Source organism: Mytilus trossulus, chromosome 14 (assembly GCF_036588685.1).
Source record: "Mytilus trossulus isolate FHL-02 chromosome 14, PNRI_Mtr1.1.1.hap1, whole genome shotgun sequence".
Classification (NCBI taxonomy): Eukaryota; Metazoa; Mollusca; class Bivalvia; order Mytilida; family Mytilidae; genus Mytilus; species Mytilus trossulus.
This window is the reverse complement of record NC_086386.1, coordinates 38,374,398-38,398,467: the sequence shown is the minus strand read 5'-3', so window position 1 is coordinate 38,398,467 and position 24,070 is coordinate 38,374,398. Positions and strand designations below refer to the sequence as shown.

At 32.1% G+C, this 24,070-nt stretch overlaps 1 protein-coding gene across 1 annotated transcript; it reads right to left on the bottom strand.

The window, feature by feature from the left end:
- Positions 1-393: 393 nt before the first annotated feature.
- LOC134697253 (galactoside 2-alpha-L-fucosyltransferase SEC1-like) lies at positions 394-3,819 on the bottom strand. The gene is made up of 2 exons (XM_063559410.1): positions 3,731-3,819; positions 394-1,324 (listed from the first exon to the last, which is right to left on the bottom strand). The coding sequence occupies exons 1-2, from the start codon at positions 3,762-3,764 to the stop codon at positions 408-410; spliced, it is 951 nt and encodes a 316-aa protein (XP_063415480.1). The 5' UTR covers positions 3,765-3,819; the 3' UTR covers positions 394-407.
- Positions 3,820-24,070: the final 20,251 nt, after the last annotated feature.

The following is a 24,070-nucleotide window of genomic DNA, read 5'->3' as shown; positions in this document are numbered from 1 at the left end:
CAGGAATAGAGTACCTAGCTGTGTTTGGCAAAACTTTTCGTAATTTCAGGTTTTAAATGCTCTTCAACTTCGTGATTTATTTGAAACATATTTTGATTCAAGTGTCACTGGAGAGTATTTAAAGACGAAATTCACGTCTGGCGAAATTAAAATTTTCTATCCTGAGTGTCCATCATTTTCCGAACAGCGCTATACTACTGTTTCCTTTATTCATATTATTAATTTGATTTTGTTTCATTTTTAGCGTAAAACATTACCAACTGAGCAGTGACATTCTAAACATCATTTTCTTGAGCAAATATTTGATATTTGATATCATTTATTAAAAAGATAAATTCGTAAAAATGATAGATAAAACATTCAATGTTAAAATCTAAAAACATAAATGCACATAATGTATTGATGAATCATTGCATTCCAATCCAACTTGACGGAAAGTAATCTTTCATATCGTTACTGAAATCTCTGCTAAGATACGAATTTGGTCGTACTACATCATTGAAATAAATAGTCATTCCTTTATTTAACCATGCTGACCACCATCCAAATGAACCAACAGTAATTATTGTATGATTACACTTTGACAAGGCACACATGTCAACATCACGTTCATTGGCATCTACGTTTATGACGTCACTTCCGTTCATGTGGTATTTTCTCCATTTTAAATCTTCTCTGTTCGGTGCCGTAAAAATAAGAAATAAGCAATTTTTAAATTTCGAACGGAAAAACTTAAATGCTTTATTCAAATACGACTTAGTAGCCACTTTATAACCAAATGCGACTTTTCCAGGTTTAAGATAATCTCCTCGGCGAATATGTACGCCTATGATTTGTAAAGTATTTGTTATATTTCTGTTTTGGATATATTCCCTAGTATAGTTATTGATGATAGCTTGAGCTTTATCCTGCACTTCTTGTTTAAAAACAAATTGCCTTCTTATTTCCTTTTCGACATTTTTGAAATACTTCCAAGATTGTAGATATGCTTTTAATGTTGTATTTTTCCTATTATTAAACTGCGTGGTATCAATGTCGTATGCGCATGCTCTTCTTTCATAAACTAACTTTGTACTGTTACAAAAGTAAAAAGCTGAGTCAACAGCTAAAGCATTTAAGTTTGGAAATACTGTGTTGATTATATCAGAAGTGTCTACAACCAATACCATACCCTTGCTCTTTGCAATCCCGTAAACTGATGCATATATAAACATTAAATTACCAAGACGTCCTCTAAAATATGGACATATGTAACCAGGTGGTTCATAAAACAGGTAATGGTGTGTGAATATAAGCAAAGAAAACAATACTGCACAGGATACAACTGAAATTAAGTTATTACTCATAAAATTATGCAAAGATGATAAGAAAAGGATTTCTATGCGACATTATGACCATAGTGGTTTTTAAAGCTACTCTAGGCAAGTGCTAGGCCTAGATATGATTGTCTGTTGAAAAGCATATTGTACAAACAAAAACTAAATCATACATGAATGTTGTCAATACATTTAAGCATTTAAATTGTGTTTGTTTAAAAGAATAAAAGTGTTCTTGACAGATTATATTTCATATCTACTTCAATAATGTATACATACACATCAAAACTTGACTTTGCTCTTGATATTACATGCTTTGCTTTTAAGTAACAATTTTTGCATCATTTTGTTTTATTTGGTCTGCATATTAGAATTTTTATATCTTCTTGATTTTGCACTAATATGATGTGAGTCATAATAAAAGATTAAAACGTTTTGAGTGCAGACGAAATGCAAGTCAGTGCTTTTGTTGCTGTTTTTTTTTCTGCTTGATATCGATCTAATGGTTTAAGCCCTTTTAACTGATTTTGACAGTTAGTTATGTTTTACTATTTAACTAATTATATATTGTTTGTTGCTGTTTTTTCTGCTTGAACTGATTTTGACAGTTAGTTATCATGTTTTACTATTTAACTAATTTTATAGGTCATGTTGGGAGGGGTGGTTGTCGCATTCAATCATGTTTGTGATATTAGTGATGTGTATGTCTTATCTTAGAAACTAGTACTTCAAGCGTTGCCGTTGCTTCATATCCGTCGTATTTATTTTCTGTAAATTGTTTAGTTCAAAATTAAGCTGATAGCTTTCTTAGTTGAATTGTTTCACATCTTTTCATGTCAGAGCCTTTTGAGTGCATCTGTACTATGAGGGTTTGCTGAAGACCGCACGGTCGCATTATATTACTGACAGGTTGTGATTACATTGACATTTTGTTCCTAGTGTTACTAGCAGCTGACTACGCGGTATGGGCTTTGCTCATTGATGAAGACCGTACGGTGACCTATATATGTGAATTTCTGTCTCGTTAAGTCTATTTGGGAGATTTGTCTTATTGGCAATCATTCCACATCTTATTTTTATTTATCAGAGATCTAGAAATGTCTGCAGATATTTTTTATATGTAGATATTGTTCGTTTTCTTTGTATAATCGAGTAACGAAGAATCCATTATGATAATTTTAAAGACTAGCATATGAGATTTATTTCCATTTTCGAATTAGCGATATGACTATTATGTAATAATAGTGTTTATGTAATAATAGTGTGCCTTTAAACTTGATACATGAGGATATCTGAACTTACATAAAAAAAAATGTGCCAAATCAGTGGTTTTGAGATGTGTTTATTTTTTACTTTTTCTGTGTGCAAATCACTTATTATCAAAATAACCAATAACAGATAATAAGAGCTGTGCTTCCTACGAAATTTGTTCGTGCTTTTTATTTCCTTCGCCTTTAATATAATCTAGTAATGGCTATATTATAGCACAGGCTGAGATGATTAACACGCATTAAATCGTAATAACAACTGTTAAATAATTTTTTTATTGAATTGATTGAATCAAAATAATTAATGTTTAATAATTTGTATTTTTGAAAATTCAAATAATAATGGCGTAACTCTTTAAAGGATATTTAACCAGATTACTAAAATGTAGACTAGTCCTTACAAATTATCAATGTCATATAAAACAAATACTGAGATTATTATATTAATAAATTTGAAATTTCATTGACAAAAAGCTAATGGATAAGGAAAATTCCTTCTGATATATATTCGTCAACATAGTCGTCAACCATTGTAAATGAAATACAAAGGACTAGAATACAGTTAGATTTAATTCACCAATTTGTAATCTAACATTTACATTTGATGATTCTGTCAAGGTCTTTTCCAGAAAATAGGGAGAACGGGACATTTAAAAAACGCAGTTACATTTCTAAATGGGATGATGCAATGACATTGTTACAACAATAATCGATTAAAACTTTACCAAATACTTTAAAAGTCATGCAATATATATGCTTTAAATACCCAAATGTTACTTAACATTTGTTTACCTCAATGAATTATGAGCTTGCATACCTAAAAATGATTTGTATTCGTATTACGCCAACTGATTCATAAGGGATAAGGTATGTTCAATTCACCTGACAATCCACATACTGAATGAACCTGGGAAATCAAAAAGTGTGTTTTGTGTATCATCATTTCCAAAAGTCTCGACATATTTTTATACCCGTTATGACATATGACAGTTCTTGTCCATTCGTTTTTGATGCGTTTTGTTATTTGATTTTGCCATGTGATTAATGACTTTTCGAATTGATTGTCCTCTAAGTTCGGTATTTTTGTGATTCTCCTTCTTATATGATTATTTGAGAAGTTAACTTTATCTATTATGAAATACACACCTTTCCTTTTTGTAGAAGGACACGGCAGCCGCATGGTTTACTGTAACCTACAAAAAACAGAAAAATACCAAAGTGTGTCTTCATGGTAGATTGTTTCCATATAGTAGGTATTTGCTTTTGCAAGGCAATAAATGGTCTCATTTGGTTTTGTTAATACACGAAATTCGAAGAATACAAAAATACTCATAATAGCAGTTTTGAACGACACTACCAATATCAAAAGCTATACATTTTGGAAAAACAGGTAATCGACAAAAACTTTTAGGTTTCCTCTTTTATTAAGGCGGTGATGTTTCTTCTTCACCCTTTATCAGTTTGTTTCATTTCCCATAATAATCATTATGCACGTGTCTGAAGCGATGTTTTGATAAACGTTTTCCATTGCTATGCACGTGTCTGTTGTGAATTGTTTAGATTTAAAAGAATGTTGTATATGCATTATTTATTCATTAGTTATGCATTTATTAGTAGGTATTAATTCGGAGATTTCCTAATCATATGTTAATGAACACTATTGCAAAACTCTCTCATGGATACAAAGTTTGGTTTTTGATTTTGACTAAACCTTCAATTCTTATTTTGAAGAAAAAAACGGACGACACAAATTTTACAGATTTATTTTTCAACCAGATAAGTTTTATCGATATTAGATTTGGGAATGGTTTTTTATTATTTTAAATTCAAATGTTCGTTAGATGTTTTCTTCTGTGTATTTATATTGTTTAATAAAAACCATATTGTTTTTAAAGCATACCATTATTCGTGTAAGCAAAAATTTAAATGATAATTGCCTGATAAAATAAATATTCCCTGTTCATACTTGGAACCATCTTGAATCTAACTTCAGATGGAAGCCATAATAACAAAAAAAATAAGAATTACTTACTTGACGACTGAAGAAGAATGTCCAGTTATTGTTGTCATTGATCTTACTTGGACTAAATATTATTAATACAACATTTCATATTAGAATTGTGCAAACCTGTAATTTTATTGACATTAATAGTAATGCTGTCAGCGCAACAACTGATAAGATTAAGATGACCTTGGATATTAACCTCGTGGTGAATTTTTATCCGGGTGCTTTTGATAATAGTTATAGATTTTACGAGTATACAGAAACGTTGGATTATGCATAAACATATCAGTAATTTATTTTTTGTGATCATTATACTTGTTTTTCTTTTCATTTTTTGTTTTGGTATAAATAAGTTATAAGACAGTTGTTTTGCAATCATTTGATGTGTTTGAACTTTTAATTTTACCATTTGTTTAGGGACTTTTAGTTTTAATTTTCTTTAGAGTTCAGTATTTGTGTCATTTTACCTTTTAGGTCGTTAGTTTCTCTATTGAAGTATGTCCTATTTGTAATTTTGAAGCTCGTTGTAGCTTGTTATGCATTATTGTTTTTGTTCATTTGTTACGGCCGAAAAGTTGACAACATCTACGGTATCTGGTCTCTTTTAATTGGAAATCCTCCTTCATCTTCAGGAATTGTGGCGCTATGTAAGGCTTGATGTGGATTTTTAATTGGTTATTTTAAATTTCCTTTGGAGTACCCGCGATAACGACAATATGCGGTACAGTTATATCTGTTCACCTTTTTGAACTTCCTTAAATGTCTTTTCCCTAGACTTTTATACTTTGTCCGTACCCTATGCAACAGTTCAAGGTAAAGTTATGTAGATAAATAGTTTTATAAATTGGAAAGTGTGCCCATTATTTAAAGATAACATTATGTTTGATTAAACCAATGCAAAAAATCTTTAGACGACATTGAAATTATTCCGCAAAGGCAGGTTTCATTGAAATTCAAAATTGATTATTCAATTATTAATGTTGAAAAAAAAATACCAGGTACAAATAAAATGTATATTTAACTCAACCTTTGGACATTTTCTTTAATGTTATGAACGAAAATTGTCTTTTTTTTGCCAAAAACATTGCATTTGTCCCTTATTATAATGTTTGTATATACAGTTAATTTTGGAGACTTGTTTCAGATGTAACAAAACAGTATATAGATACAAGATGATGTGATATTATTGCCATTGAGACAATTCTCCATTCATGTCACAACATGTGAAAGTAAAGTATTATAGGTCATAGTACGGTCTTCAACACGGAGCCTTGGTTCACTTCGAACAGCTTTAAAGTGGAAGTAGTTTATTTCAATTGACTGTATTCATGTCATTCGTCCTAATTAGGTTGATTTTGAATTATTTTATGAGTCGTGTTTTAAAAAACAGATTGTCTACAAATCGCAAAATTTAATTTTATTTGTATACTACCGATTGTTAACTATTTGGAAATAAAGAATGACAGCTCCATGATAAGCCTTGAGGATACTTGGTCACTCTAGCATGCAACCATACGATGATGAATTTTGTTTTGACAAAAACAGAAGAAACCTCTGAAACAAAAGGACAATAAAATTTTAAGATATGGTTTGTCGACGAACAACAGACAATACCACAGTTAAAAAGAAAACAAAACATTACGAAAGGACATCCAACAGTATACAGAACACGAAACATCTGGAATAGAGAGAAAGATATACTGAATCAATTAATGCCATAAGATAATTCAAAGCACATGAAAAAATCAAGAGCAAAGACACAATGCTTTTATTGCTGTCTCAGAGTCACAATTCAAACTCTTTCAACATGGGTTGGAACTATTTACCACTGCGAGTGTAAGATGGCATTGGGCAACATATGAGCAAACATCTTTGCTAGATTTATGTGTATTGACATACACAGGTAAGCTGTAATTTCAGTGAGTTATGAATTAAATTTTCAAAAAAAATAAAAATAAGTAGATTTTACTATAACCTGTAAGATACAGAAATTATTTCTATATTAAGACACCCTTTATACCTTAAGAGATATGGTATCTTATATTGATATGACCGAGTTTTAATTGACTTTGTGTAGCTACAAATATCTATCGTAAAAGAAAAATAAGATATATAATGTATTTCTTCATGACCAAAATTCGGTACATACACAGCTAAATAAAGGCAACAATAGTCTACCGCTGTTCAAATAAATCGATAGAGAAAAAACAAATCCGGGTTACAAACTAAAACTGAGGGAAACGTATCAAGTATAAGAGAACTACGACACAACAGAGACACAACACCGAAATGTAACACATACAGAAACGAACTATAATGTAACAATGGCCATTTTCCTTACTTGGGACAGGGAATTTTATGAGGAAAATGATGGGTAGAACCTGGTTTTGTGGCATGCCAAACCTACCGCTTTAATGTCAGTGTTAATCATAACATTAAAAGACAACATTACACGACAGGGTTACAATAAATAAACAGATAAAGGGTGGACATAAAGGACAGTGAAACAAACGAATAATAGCCATCAAAATTAAAGGTAACAGGTTAAAACATATTTTTATAAGCCAGACGCGCTACGTCTACACAAAAGTATGTTACAAATTAAACACATAAGCAAAAACAAAAACAAAAGGAACAGTTTTGTTTTACTTTTCTTCGTCTCAAAAAACCAGTGAGGCTTGCAACACGTTGTCTCTTCATTAATAAAAGTTAAATTTATCAACAGGTTGGATATTTTATAATGGAATTGAATTGATATGTAGTGGGTGATATAAAAGTACTATGTAAAGGATTGTTTATAATTCCTGTTATGTACTTTGAGATAACGACTCAAAGTGTTAACAAAATTAATGTTGACCTCTTTGAACTTCTGTCAATAATTTTTCCCGTATCTTTTGTAGTGAATCCGTATCCTAAGCAGTGTTTAAACTTTCATGATAATTAATGTGAGTCAAATAATCTTCAAATTGTGAAAATGGAAAATTTAGTAATTAGTTATTGATAACATTGTGGTCGGTTGTTATAAGGTAAATATGCGTTACAGTCCTCGAGATTCAGAATGCTATACATAAATCTACGTATAGTAAACGGTATGAATTTTTTTAATCAACTCTTTTCGTAAAGTCAAATGGAATTTAAGTTCAACTCAAATTACAAGTACTATAATGAAATTAAACTTGGAGGGCAGGAAGGCTTTAAGTGAAACTGTTTCTTCTTTGTGAAGCAATGGTCAAAAGAGATCGCATTACACGTAAATGTGCAACTCTTGTCACCGTACTAACCTGCAGTCCTACATATATATAATCGTACGACCTTCAACTGATAGACAAGTCAAGTTCACTACTATAGTAATCCTCAAAACAGGAAGGCGATTGCAGATCCTCAAATAGTATTATGTTTAGTGTTGACAAAATGATAAGATACCTGTTGGTGTTTAATGAATTATAAGTCAGATGTGTGTGCTTTTCCTTATCAGTTTTGCATTATTCCTAAATACTTAATTAATGTAACTCTCTCAAGCAGAGATGGATGTTCACGAAGTGCTAGAATTGTCCCTTAGATTTTGATGTTTTAATAAGACCAAGATACTACACATTTTACATAGAAATACTAACTGTCTTGACATAATACCTTTGAGACAAAATACATTTTTGACAACTTCCTTTATAATATATCAAGTTTACACTATTTGTATTTTAACGTCAATTTTGAGATTTTTTCCATAATTTGCCTTGTTCGCCATCCACGATCTAAATCGTTTTATATTGATGAATTCTAAATCATCGTTGGAATCTTTCGGTTGCAAAACATTACGGATCGTAAGTGGCGGCCATGGTTTTCCTAAAGCTTTTAAGTCTGAAAATTGCCTTAAAATCATCAATTTTGACAAAATTTCCAAAATGGGCTTATTTTGGAAAGTATAATATACTTTTATTATGAGAACTGATTTATTTAGCATTACGGCTTTTGAAAAAGGTCAATTTGTTACCTTTTTTGTGTTAAAGTTGGTATTTTAAGCCATATTGTCCAATCAGTGAAACGTACGATAAGTTTAGCTAATATTCTGTTTATTTCCTGATGATTTCGATCTACCATGAGTTCGGCTACTCTGTGTATGCCCTTATGATTTTAATCATATAAATCCTATTTACATTGTAAAACTCTACGAACGCACGAAGTTGATATATCTCATTTCTATTAATATAAAAGTGTCATAGTATAATCTTAAGTTTATTAGTACTCATATAACTTTTATACTAATTCTGTGCATTATTTTCTAACATAACTTTATTTTTTACTTATTAAAGAAAGGCAGAACAGTAGTATACCGGTTTAAAAAATCATTTATAGATTGAGAGAAAATAAAACCGGGTTACAAACTAAAACCGTGGAAAACACATCAACTATACGAGGAAATAGTCATGAGTAATTTTGTTTATATTTCAAATGTCCTTTAAATTACTGTCTTTCATTCCAGTTGTGTGTGGGTTTTTTTATTCGAGCACTACTGTGTGAAGACCGAACCTGAATCTAGTATAATTGATTTTAAGTCTTGTATTTATGTTTACGTTTTAATGAATGTATACTGGGGGGAAGACTATTATATATCTCATTATAATTTCGTTCCGTATGACAAAAAATATCTTAATGAACACTAAAAGTCATTACCATAATAATCACGCAAAGTTGGTGAACTTTTCCGGTGACTGACATAACTCGAAAGTGTTCTTTTTCCTCAGAGTGTTGTAAAACTCTTCTTTGAAAGTTGCATATATATTTTTCACCTTGAAAACATATTCGTCAATCTACACGGTATGGTAAAAGTTGAAATATGTCCTATATGTTTCCAGGCTATTGGTACTTTACGGAACGGAACGGAACGGAACGGAACAGAATTTCATTTAAGGTATCCAAAGGGCATTTATCAAAATTTCGAAAAATCTTTAAAACAAAACAAACTTTAAAATTTCTGTGTTTTACGGTTTTCCATATACAAATAACACAAATGTATACTTAATCTCATCTTCACAGGTGAAATGTGTAATAATTTATAACAGCGGGAACTATTCTGTAGATGAATATGTCGGATTGTCCTGATAAATTATCATGAAATTAACGCATTTGCAAGTCATGCATTATGATATCTAGACTGACCTCACGTCGTCCTTTCCGACGATGATTAGAATCATTGGTTCTGATTTTAACTTTTTAAATTTATTATTCCGTTCCGTTCCGTTCCGCAAAGTACCAATTGCTCTGAGGAATTGGTATTTAACGGAATCGAACGGAAACAGACATCTTTAATGTAATTAAAGCAGTATGATAAAAAAAAAATTGTCTGACACCTCTTTTTGCACGAGTGGTATGTGTTTTAGATAGCATTTTCGACTTGATCAATAATAAAAAAATTATCACAAAGGCAGGTTACACAAAAAGTCTTTCTCCTTCAATCGGTAATTATATTTTAAAAAAGAGGCCTTCAACAGCCCGTTCCGACGATGATTAGAGACAGTGATCAAGTTGAATCTGATTTAAACTTTTTAATTTATTATTCCGTTCCGTTCCGTTCCGCAAAGTACCAATTGCTCTGAGGACTTGGTATTTAACGGAATCGAACGGAACCAGACATTTATAATGTAATAAAAGCAGTATGATAAAAAAAATGTGTCTGACACCCCTTTTTGCACGAGAAATAAGTGTTTTAGATAGCATTCCCGACCTGATAAATAATTAAGAATTTAAAACAAAGGCAGCTTAGACAAAAAGTCTTACTCCTTCCATTGGTAATTATATTTTTTTAAAAGAGGCCTTCCACCTCTCGTGCCGACGAGGATTAGAAACAGTAATCAAGTTGAATCTAATTTAAACTTTTTAATTTATTATTCCGTTCCGTTCCGTTCCGCAAAGTACCAATTGCTCTGAGGAATTGGTATTAAACGGAATCGAACGGAACCAGACATTTATAATGTAATAAAAGCAGTATGATAAAAAAAAATGTGTCTGACATCCCTTTTTGCAGAAGAAATAAATGTTTTAGATAGCATTCCCGACCAGATAAATAATTAAGAATTTAACACAAAGGCCGGATAGACAAAAAGTCTAACTTCTTCCATTGATAATTATATTTTTTAAAAGAGGCCTTCCACCTCTCGTGCCGACGAGGATTAGAAACAGTGATCAAGTTGAATCTGATTTAAACTTTTTAATTTATTATTCCGTTCCGTTCCGTTCCGCAAAGTACCAATTGCTCTGAGGAATTGGTATTTAACGGAATCGAACGGAACCAGACATTTATAATGTAATAAAAGCAGTATGATAAAAAAAATGTGTCTGACACCCCTTTTTGCAGAAGAAATAAGTGTTTTAGATAGCATTCCCGACCAGATAAATAATTAAGAATTTAACACAAAGGCCGGATAGACAAAAAGTCTTACTTCTTCCATTGGTAATTATATTTTTCAAAAGAGGCCTCCCACCTCTCGTTCCGACGAGGATTAGAAACAGTGATCTGAGGAATTGGTTTTTAACGGAATCGAACGGAAACAGACATCTTTAATGTAACTAAAGCAGTATGATAAAAAAAAATTGTCTGACACCTCTTTTTGCATGAGTGGTATGTGTTTTAGATAGCATTTTCGACTTGATCAATAATAAAAAAATTATCACAAAGGCAGGTTACACAAAAAGTCTTTCTCCTTCAATCGGTAATTATATTTTAAATAAGAGGCCTTCAACAGCCCGTTCCGACGATGATTAGAGACAGTGATCAAGTTGAATCTGATTTAAACTTTTTAATTTATTATTCCGTTCCGTTCCGTTCCGCAAAGTACCAATTGCTCTGAGGAATTGGTATTTAACGGAATCGAACGGAACCAGACATTTATAATGTAATAAAAGCAGTATGATAAAAAAAATGTGTCTGACACCCCTTTTTGCACGAGAAATAAGTGTTTGAGATAGCATTCCCGACCTGATAAATAATTAAGAATTTAAAACAAAGGCAGCTTAGACAAAAAGTCTTACTCCTTCCATTGGTAATTATATTTTTTAAAAGAGGACTTCCAGCTCTCGTGCCGACGAGGATTAGAAACAGTAATCAAGTTGAATCTAATTTAAACTTTTTAATTTATTATTCCGTTCCGCAAAGTACCAATTGCTCTGAGGAATTGGTATTAAACGGAATCGAACGGAACCAGACATTTATAATGTAATAAAAGCAGTATGATAAAAAAAAAATGTGTCTGACATCCCTTTTTGCAGAAGAAATAAATGTTTTAGATAGCATTCCCGACCAGATAAATAATTAAGAATTTAACACAAAGGCCGGATAGACAAAAAGTCTTACTTCTTCCATTGATAATTATATTTTTTAAAAGAGGCCTTCCACCTCTCGTGCCGACGAGGATTAGAAACAGTGATCAAGTTGAATCTGATTTAAACTTTTTAATTTATTATTCCGTTCCGTTCCGTTCCGCAAAGTACCAATTGCTCTGAGGAATTGGTATTTAACGGAATCGAACGGAACCAGACATTTATAATGTAATGAAAGCAGTATGATAAAAAAAAAAGGTGTCTGACACCTCTTTTTGCAGAAGAAATAAGTGTTTTAGATAGCATTCCCGTCCAGATAAATAATTAAGAATTTAACACAAAGGCCGGATAGACAAAAAGTCTTACTTCTTCCATTGGTAATTATATTTTTTAAAAGAGGCCTCCCACCTCTCGTTCCGACGAGGATTAGAAACAGTGATCAAGTTGAATCTGATTTAAACTTTTTAATTTATTATTCCGTTCCGTTCCGTTCCGCAAAGTACCAATTGCTCTGAGGAATTGGTATTTAACGGAATTGAACGGAAACAGACATCTATAATGTAATAAAAACAGTATGATAAAAAAAATTGTCTGACACCTCTTTTTGCATGAGTGGTATGTGTTTTAGATAGGATTTTCGACTTGATCAATAATAAAAAATTTAACACAAAGGCAGGTTACACAAAAAGTCTTTCTCCTTCAATCGGTAATTATATTTTTTAAAAGAGGCCTCCCACCTCTCGTTCCGACGAGGATTAGAAACAGTGATCAAGTTGAATCTGATTTAAACTTTTTAATTTATTATTCCGTTCCGTTCCGTTCCGCAAAGTACCAATTGCTCTGAGGAATTGGTATTTAACGGAATTGAACGGAAACAGACATCTATAATGTAATAAAAACAGTATGATAAAAAAAATTGTCTGACACCTCTTTTTGCATGAGTGGTATGTGTTTTAGATAGCATTTTCGACTTGATCAATAATAAAAAATTTAACACAAAGGCAGGTTACACAAAAAGTCTTTCTCCTTCAATCGGTAATTATATTTTTTAAAAGAGGACTTCCACCTCTCGTTCCGACGATGATTAGAAACAGTAATCAAGTTGAATCTGATTTAAACTTTTTAATTTATTATTCCGTTCCGTTCCGTTCCGCAAAGTACCAATTGCTCTGAGGAATTGGTATTTAACGGAATCGAACGGAAACAGACATCTACAAATGTAATAAAATCAGTATGATAAAAAAAGGCTGACACTTCTTTTTTTTGAATGAGTGGTAATTGTTTAAGATAGCATTCTCGACCTGATCATTAATAAATAATTTAACACAAATGCAGGTTACCCAAAATCCATCCATTCCTTATTATATTTTAAAATTTTCGGGAAAAAAAATGATGAAATGGGCAAAAAAAAGTTGTCGTTAATTATTAAAGTTCGGAATGAGATGCTACATTTGTATGTCTAAAGTAATGTTGATCCTCTTGGAATTCATTTGAATGTAAGTTTTAAATTGTGCTACTGAATATCATGCATGTATATTTAAGTTAAAAAAAAAATTAAAAAAAATGTCTTGAATAAAAACAAAGCTCTCGTCAATTATACCCGGCGTCATTATAGTGGTTACAAAAATATCAAAATCAACCTTTTATTAAATTAGAAGTCCGCAACTTTGACAATATACAGTGCGAATGACATAAGCTTTTGATGTAGAAATACAAGTGTACTTAAACTATGACAGTGTCAATTTTTTAATTACTGTAACGGTTATTGGGTTCGGGATTGTGTACTTGTTTTTATGTTGTTCGTTCTATAAATAAAGTTTGAGTACTGCAGACGTCTCTTTGTCACAGCCAAGCTTTTTGTAGATCTCTGCTATTTGTGGTGCCAAATATGACCCACGTTGCTTGAGAAGTGTTTCAGGCATCACATTACATTGTGTTAAACTCGCACGTCAATCTTTTGTCTGTCAAGTTTTGATCACTGTTTCTAATCATCTTCGGAAGGCCCCTTTTTTAATTTATAATTACCAATGGAAGTAGAAAGACCTTTTGTCTAACCTGTCTTTGTGTTATTTTTTATACGTCCGTCAATTTTGACGGGACGTATTATGGTATACAAATGTCCAGTGTCCGTCCGTCCATCCGTCAGTCCGCCCGTCCGCCCGTCTGTCCGTCTGTCCGGTGTAAACATGTCGCACCGTAACTTGAGAACGACTTATCCAAATTTCATGAAACTTAACATAGTTGTTTCTTATGATGGTCAAATGATCTGTATACTTTTTTGTGAAAATAAGATTACAACTTTTTGAGTTACGGCACTTTGTAACTAAAACAGGGGTGTGTTTTTTTCACATGTCGCACCGTATCTCAAAAACGATTCTTGATTATGGCTTAAAACTTTAAATACTTCTTAGTTATATTAATCTTAATATCTGTATACTTTTTGGTGATGATTCAAAATTTAATTTTTGAGTTATTGAGTATTTTGTAAAAAAAAAAGGGGGGGTTTACATGTCGCACCATATCTCAAAAACGATTTATGATTATTGCTTAAAACTTTACACACTTCTTTGTTATATTAATCTAAAGATCTGTATACTTTTTGGTGATGATTCATTTTTATATTTTCGAGTTCTTGAGTTTTTTGTAAAAAAAGAAGTTTTTTTCACATGTTGCGCTGTATCTCTATTGCTTAAAACTTAACAGGCTAATGTTGCGTCGGGTTTCCAAATACATCTTGTACAATCTTCCTATTGAGCGGGAATAAGGAAGGAGTCAGGATATACTAAGCATGACATCCTGTACAACCCTGTGTTATTCAAAAAAGATTTATGTTTTTTCACAAGACGACGGGCGTATCATGCGCTCATGGCGCAGCTGTTTATTTAAATATTGATCAAGTCGAAATGCTATCTAAAACACTTACCACTCATTCAAAAAAGAAGGGTCTGACTTGTTTTTATCATACTGCTTTTATTACATTATAGATGTCTGTTTCCGTTCGATTCCGTTAAATACCAATTCCTCAGAGCAATTGGTACTTTGCGGAACGGAACGGAACGGAACGGAATAATAAATTAAAAAGTTTAAATCAGATTCAACTTGATCACTGTTTCTAATCCTCGTCGGAACGAGAGGTGGGAGGCCTCTTTTAAAAAATATAATTACCAATGGAAGAAGTAAGACTTTTTGTCTATCCGGCCTTTGTGTTAAATTCTTAATTTTTTATCTGGTCGGGAATGCTATCTAAAACACTTATTTCTTCTGCAAAAAGGGGTGTCAGACACATTTTTTTTTATCATACTGCTTTTATTACATTATAAATGTCTGGTTCCGTTCGATTCCGTTAAATACCAATTCCTCAGAGCAATTGGTACTTTGCGGAACGGAACGGAACGGAATAATAAATTAAAAAGTTTAAATCAGATTCAACTTGATCACTGTTTCTAATCCTCGTCGGAACGAGAGGTGGGAGGCCTCTTTTAAAAAATATAATTACCAATGGAAGAAGTAAGACTTTTTGTCTATCCGGCCTTTGTGTTAAATTCTTAATTATTTATCTGGTCGGGAAAGCTATCTAAAACACTTATTTCTTCTGCAAAAAGAGGTGTCAGACACATTTTTTTTATCATACTGCTTTTATTACATTATAAATGTCTGTTTCCGTTCGATTCCGTTAAATACCAATTCCTCAGAGCAATTGGTACTTTGCGGAACGGAACGGAACGGAATAATAAATTAAAAAGTTTAAATCAGATTCAACTTGATTACTGTTTCTAATCATCGTCGGAACGAGAGGTGGAAGGCCTCTTTTAAAAAATATAATTACCGATGGAAGGAGAAAGACTTTTTGTGAAACCTGCCTTTGTGTTAAATTTTTTATTATTGATCAAGTCGAAAATGCTATCTAAAACACATAACACTCATGCAAAAAGAGGTGTTAGACAATTTTTTTTATCATACTGTTTTTATTACATTATAGATGTCTGTTTCCGTTCAATTCCGTTAAATACCAATTCCTCAGAGCAATTGGTACTTTGCGGAACGGAACGGAACGGAATAATAAATTAAAAAGTTTAAATCAGATTCAACTTGATCACTGTTTCTAATCCTCGTCGGAACGGGAGGTGGGAGGCCTCTTTTAAAAAATATAATTACCAATGGAAGAAGTAAGACTTTTTGTCTATCCGGCCTTTGTGTTAAATTCTTAATTATTTATCTGGTCGGGAATGCTATCTAAAACACTTATTTCTTCTGCAAAAAGGGGTGTCAGACACATTTTTTTTTTATCATACTGCTTTTATTACATTATAAATGTCTGGTTCCGTTCGATTCCGTTAAATACCAATTCCTCAGAGCAATTGGTACTTTGCGGAACGGAACGGAACGGAATAATAAATTAAAAAGTTTAAATCAGATTCAACTTGATCACTGTTTCTAATCCTCGTCGGAACGAGAGGTGGGAGGCCTCTTTTAAAAAATATAATTACCAATGGAAGAAGTAAGACTTTTTGTCTATCCGGCCTTTGTGTTAAATTTTTAATTATTTATCTGGTCGGGAATGCTATCTAAAACACTTATTTCTTCTGCAAAAAGGGGTGTCAGACACATTTTTTTTTATCATACTGCTTTTATTATATTATAAATGTCTGGTTCCGTTCGATTCCGTTAAATACCAATTCCTCAGAGCAATTGGTACTTTGCGGAACGGAACGGAACAGAATAATAAATTAAAAAGTTTAAATCAGATTCAACTTGATCACTGTTTCTAATCCTCGTCGGAACGAGAGGTGGGAGGCCTCTTTTAAAAAATATAATTACCAATGGAAGAAGTAAGACTTTTTGTCTATCCGGCCTTTGTGTTAAATTCTTAATTATTTATCTGGTCGGGAATGCTATGTAAACACTTATTTCTTCTGCAAAAAGAGGTGTCAGACACATTTTTTTTTATCATACTGCTTTTATTACATTATAAATGTCTGGTTCCGTTCGATTCCGTTAAATACCAATTGCTCAGAGCAATTGGTACTTTGCGGAACGGAACGGAACGGAATAATAAATTAAAAAGTTTAAATCAGATTCAACTTGATCACTGTTTCTAATCCTCGTCGGAACGAGAGGTGGAAGGCCTCTTTTAAAAAATATAATTATCAATGGAAGAAGTAAGACTTTTTGTCTATCCGGTCTTTGTGTTAAATTCTTAATTATTTATCTGGTCGGGAATGCTATCTAAAACACTTATTTCTCGTGCAAAAAGGGGTGTCAGACACATTTTTTTTATCATACTGCTTTTATTACATTATAAATGTCTGGTTCCGTTCGATTCCGTTTAATACCAATTCCTCAGAGCAATTGGTACTTTGCGGAACGGAACGGAACGGAATAATAAATTAAAAAGTTTAAATCAGATTCAACTTGATCACTGTCTCTAATCATCGTCGGAACGGGCTGTTGAAGGCCTCTTTTTTAAAATATAATTACCGATTGAAGGAGAAAGACTTTTTGTGTAACCTGCCTTTGTGATAATTTTTTTATTATTGATCAAGTCGAAAATGCTATCTAAAACACATACCGCTCATGCAAATAGAGGTGTCAGACAATTTTTTTTTTTTATCATACTGCTTTAATTACATTAAAGATGTCTGTTTCCGTTCGATTCCGTTAAATACCAATTCCTCAGAGCAATTGGTACTTTGCGGAACGGAACGGAACGGAATAATAAATTTAAAAAGTTAAAATCAGAATCAATGTTTCTAATCATCGTCGGAAAGGACGACGTGAGGTCAGTCTATATATCATAATGCATGACTTGCAAATGCGTTAATTTCATGATAATTTATCAGGACAATCCGACATATTCATCTACAGAATAGTTCCCGATGTTATACATTATTACACATTTCACCTGTGAAGATGAGATTAAGTATACATTTGTGTTATTTGTATATGGAAAACCGTAAAACACAGAAATTTTAAAGTTTGTTTTGTTTTAAAGATTTTTCGAAATTTTGATAAATGCCCCTTTGGATACCTTAAATGAAATTCTGTTCCGTTCCGTTCCGTTCCGTTCCGTTCCGTAAAGTACCAATAGCCATGTTTCCATACAGTTGCATGTGCTGGTTTTCCAGTTTTAATTATTTACCTGATATATCTTTAAAATATTTTTTGGATTTATTAATTCTATATTTCAAATCATTAAGTGAAATTGAACCTGTAATGACTATAATCTTTTTCAGTCGTCCTTGACATTTATTGCTTATCAAATTAATGTCATCTCAGTAACTAAAATATTCATCACCTTCATACATATTTTCGGACACACTTCCTGATTGCACGCTTCTTTTTCACTTATTTGGTACAAATGTATTCTCCAAACTACAAATGTATCCCCCATTCGAAAAATTATCAATATCAGAAATTTATTAGTGAATCATTATAGAATAATACCGGGCTTGGTAAATTTTTAACTCCAATTCTTTTAATTTAAAAACCGAAAGAGCAATTGACAGACATATTTGTTACAAGTTATAACAAATAAAGGCACCAGTAGTATACCGCTGTTCAAAACTCATAAATCCATGGACAAAAAACTAAATAGTGGTAACAAACTAAATCTGAGGGAAACGCATTAAATATAAGAGGAGAACAACGACACAACATTAAAATGTAACAGACACAGAAATGGACTAAGCATGTTTTTTTTTATAAATTAACAAAAGCTACAATGTGCATCTTAATATTCAAGAAACTTATTGGGTCATTCCAGTTAATTTCTGACAGGTGGGGATAGATGGGGAGATTATCGTTCAGACCTATCAGAAAAAAACACATTATGGAAACCTACCTATCAGATCTATAAGTTAAGACCTATCAGATGTAGAGTTTCTGTTCATATTAGGTGGATGGGCTTTCATGGGAAAAATCGACCTATCAGATTTTTTACTGCAAGAATTGTACCCATCATAATTTTAAATCCAATACCAGGTAATGCATACTACGAAACTGTCTACATTCCAAACCACCCCTAAGATATGAAATAGGTATTTTTGTAACCCCTAAGATGTAATTATTTTTAATTATTTACTGTTGCAAGACCCTCAGAAATTGTTGCGTAAAAGAGTACCTGTCAGATGAAAAAACCCAAAATTTCACCCCTAAGATGCATAAATTTTACACCCCTCAGAAAGGACCATCCATCTCCCATTATCAGATATTAATTGGAATGACCCATTGCAGCATATAATGATATATATCGTTGCATAATGAGGAGATTATTTTGTCGCTGTATTTTTCAAGGAATTCGACATTGGAAATTGCATACATTTTTATTAAGTATTTACATTGTATTACCACAAGACAAAGTACAAAATATCAAATGTTCATATTTTCATGCTTTAATATTAATTCACTTAATATATGGTTTTTGCATCGGAAAATAACACATGTATCTAAAAACCAGTTGTTACGGGTTATGTTCTCGTCGTATATTTTTTAATGGTATAGTACTGCACCTCAAGCGGAGATATTGTGCTTGATATTCATATAATGACGACATTTAAAAGATTATCACTGTAAATACTAGTACTTAATGAAAATCTATGCATATATATACAATTTAAATATTTAATGAAAATGTCTGCACATATATAATATATAAACAAGCAACAATCTTCTCATTGAATCTACATATATCTGATAGAAGATTCATCAGTAGGTGATATTTAATACAGTGCAAGCAGAGAAACGGACGCCCTGATTTATGTTCAGATCAATGAACGGAAAGCAAATATAATATATATACAGGAACAAGCGACAATCTGTTCTAGAAACAAAAATATTTATATATATTTTCTAGCTCTAGTCTAACTGTTCAAATTGGTTCTAAGTTATTGTGAAGAACATATCTGTCCATACTATTCTAGAATCTTTTTTAGAACAATTCACATTATATTTTACGACATTTTTTAATATAATTAAAAGCTGATTCAAACTGTACCTGAATAAAGTAAGTACATACTAAATGTCTTCATGTATCAGGCATGATCTTTAGTGATTTTTGTCAACGCGTCTGGCGTACTAAATTATAATCCTGGTACCTTTGATAACTATTTACACCACTGGGTCGATGCCACTGCTGGTGGACGTTCCGTCCCCAAGGGTATCACCAGCCCAGTACCTGTTAACAAAACTTTGAATCTTTCGAAAAGCTTAGGATTTTCTTATCCCAGGCATAGATTACCTTAGCCGTATTTGACACAACTTTTTGGAACTTTGAATCCTTAATGCTCTTAGACTTTGTACTTGTTTGGCTTTATAAATATTTTGATATTAGCGTCACTGATAAGTCTTATGTTGACGAAACGCGCGTCTGGCGTACTAAATTATAATCCTGGTACCTTTGATAAATATTTACACCCCTGGGTCGATGCCACTGCTGGTGGACATTTCGTCCCCTATGGTATCACCAGCACAGTAAAGTCAACACTTCGGTGTTGACATGAATATCAATAATGTGATCATTTTTATAAATTTCCTGATAACAAAACTTTGAATTTTTCGAAAAACTAAGGTGTGTATCATTTTTATTTATTTTTTTGTCATTTGTTCTGTATGTCTGTGATTTACACAGTTTTGGCTAAAAGAACTTAATTATTTTATAGTGAAGACTTACACAATGCATATCTGCTAGTGGTCATGGTTGTGTTTATCCAATCTTGTAAATATAACCGAAGTCACACTAGTACAAGAGGGAAATTTGGCTAGCTATAAAACTATGTTATACCAACCATATCATTCAGAAACATGCATGTACCAAATCAGACATAGGGCAGTTGTTTCCCATTCATTCCGTTGGTTGATAATGTCTAACTTTTAATTATTTTCAGGTTTTATTGACTGCCAATTTTTGGATTTTGTTGATTTTGTCAACAATAAAAAAAAAATACTGACCATTGGTGTCGTGTTTGAAATATTTAAAAAAAATGTTTTACTATACGTATCACATAATAAACGTTTAAACATTTTTATAGATCCATGACTAACAGGTCAAGGCCAACTAAGTTCTTTCAGACAGACATTATTCTGATTTTGTTTTCAGTAAATTAAAAGCAAAGTAAATATTATTGTTATATTCATATCAGTCACATTCATGGATCAACAATATGTCGATACATGTATCTTGGATTGCACAGTTATGTTTTTCTTTGACTGTTTATATCGTTTTTGTTGTACTTTTACACAACTGTTTAATGTTATGGGAGGGTTTGGCGCACGCTAAAATGTTTACTGCAGCAAAGTTATGTTTGTGGCATTTCCAAGTCAAGCACCTGTGATTCAGTGGTTGTAGTTTAGTGCTGTTTTACATACACGTACTTGTTGATTTTTTATTCATTATTTTGTAAAAAATTACATACACAAGGCAGTATGTTTTCTCGTTTACAACGTTTTCATGGGTCTTTTATAGCGGACTATGCAATTACTGCAACTTCGTTACATAAGATGACTGCATTACAAGATATGATGCCCGGGGAGGATTTAGGGAAGGGGCTTTGAAAACAATTGTTGATAATACAAGGATTCGCTGAAGCATGACTGGAGCGGAAACTCTCCTAGGCAGTTAGCGGGTCCCCTTTTAAGAAAAATTCTAGATCCACCACTGAATCAAGGTTTTATACTAAGTCTTATAGTTTACTTTCTTATATGACGATACACATTTCATGTACGACAGTCTGAAGAACGTTTCATTCTCCTTTAAAATTATATCCATAGACACTGATACTAAACGAAAATCAAATAAGGCAGGAAACTAAGGAATACTACACTGAAGAATTCTTGCCTTGAACACACACTATTTCAACTTGGTGTATTTTAACATGTGTGTGATACAATCAATTTGAACTTGGGACAACCAGTAAATAACGTTTTACTAATCAGATCTGGTACTAACAACAAACACTACGTGTCAGAAGCATAAACAACTTTATCGAGGAGAACACTAATTGGAAGACCATGTTCTCAAAACAAGATATAAATCAGTGCACGCTCGGTTCTCTAAAAACGATATCATTCAGATGAAAAATCCTTGATTTTTCAACCATAAAAATGTTTTTCAATGATTGACATTCCAGTTGAAACTAACTGAACTCATCCATTTGTTACCTATTCTGACATCTGACTCGATACTTCTTTTAAATGAGTTTTAATTATGTGTTTTGTTGTGTGTTTGTTTAATCTTCATTGGCTAGAGGAACAGGGGGAGGATTGAGACCTCACGAAAATGCTTAATCCTGCAGCATTTTTGAACCCGTTTCAATTCAGGAGCCTTTGTTTGTCTTGTTTTATTTCTAATTATAACTCATGTATATGTTTTGGAGTTCCGAATGAGTTTATGGCCATTATCACTGAAATTGTACACATATTTGTTTAGGGGACAGCTGAAGTCTGCATCCTAGCTTTGGATTTTCTAAATGTGTTTCCTTAAAATAATCAATTGAGGAACAAGCCAACAACAGGTTATCTGATGCGTTTGATAATTCATGGGCAGATACATGACCTGATGAATACTTCCACCAATGTCAGATTTCCTCTTTTTGCTTTACTTTCAGGGTTATAAGCAAAAAACCACATTGTACTCCCATGTTCTAATTTTAGCAATGGTGGCCATCTTTAATTAACTGGATACCCTAAGGATAATTAAGGCCTAGTTGGTTTCATTTGGCCATTAGTTTCAGTGGAGAAGATTTTTGGAAAAGTAAACAGACTACGACCTATTAAAGACAGATACCAAGTTTGTGAACTCAATTGGAACTTTTAGGTCAGGTAAGCTTAAAATGTTGACAGTGTGATTGAACAATAAATAAAATGACATTTTATTTTTATTTTTTATTATTCATTTCTAATAAACAGATTTTTCTTTATTCAATTAAGATAATTTAAATACTCTTTTAAACAAATATTTGCAATTTACAAACTTGTTACTTTGAAATACAGTTAAGAGAAAAATACTGCAGTTTACAAAGAAGTTCCTGAATCAATATTAAAATACAGACAGTAAGTTTAAAGATATATATTTAGTTCTAATGTAAAAGTTTCCAGTTTTTTTTTTAAATAAAACTTCAGAGTGAATGAAAATGAATGTTTTGTCCCTAATGTTCTCTTGATAAACAAAACTAAAAAAAACAAATATTTTTGTTTCACTAGACACAATGTATTTTTCAGAACTTTCAATGTAATGAGTGCATCAGAAATTATAACATGAATCTCAAATGAGAACATCACACCTTCACCTGACATCATACTTAAGTGCAAGTCTGGCTAAGAATCAGGCAGTGATGAAAACATGACCAAAAAAACCCACCCAATTTGACATTGATTTCAGTTCATAATATGTAGTTATGCACAAAAATAACATTCATTTCTATTTTCTGTTCTGGTAATAGAAGATACAATTTGGTTGAAATGCACTAGAAATTAACAAATAAGGGGGGACTCTGTGATTTGCTATCATTCTAACCAATATTCTAACCGAGTTATTTGATATTACCAGACACACACAAACGAAAGACTAATAATTTTCAACTCAGGATGATGGTTAGTATCAAATAGAATGATTAGCTCGGTGGGTTTTTTCTGATCATGTTTTGATTTTTACCTAAATTGCCTGATTCTTACAAAGACTGGCACTTAAACCACAATTACACAATTATACATGAACATGATATCAATAATGATCTTTTAAAGGACTGGGTAAAATCCTTGAATATTGTGTGTATTTTGAAGGAATCCCTCTCACTCATTATTCTATACTTTAACATTCTTAACAAAAAGACTTTAACTATCAAATTGTACTCTTATTTAAATATTTCTAGCTCACTGACATATCTTGTGGGTTCATTCAATTATATGTGGATACCATTTTTTGTAGATTTTGGAAAAAATTGCAGTTCAGTGGATACTTGATTATGTTTTCTTGCCAAAGTATGCATAAAACATTAAGGTATATTCACATTTCTTTGAACATTTAAGCTTGTTGTTAAACAGTTCCTCGAAAATTCATAAAAATGTTCATCCCACAAATACTGATCAATCCACAGTACTATGTGTTTGTTAACAAACAAATCATTTACATTCATAATATCTCTCAACAATACCAAGCATAGGTGCATGAAAAATGT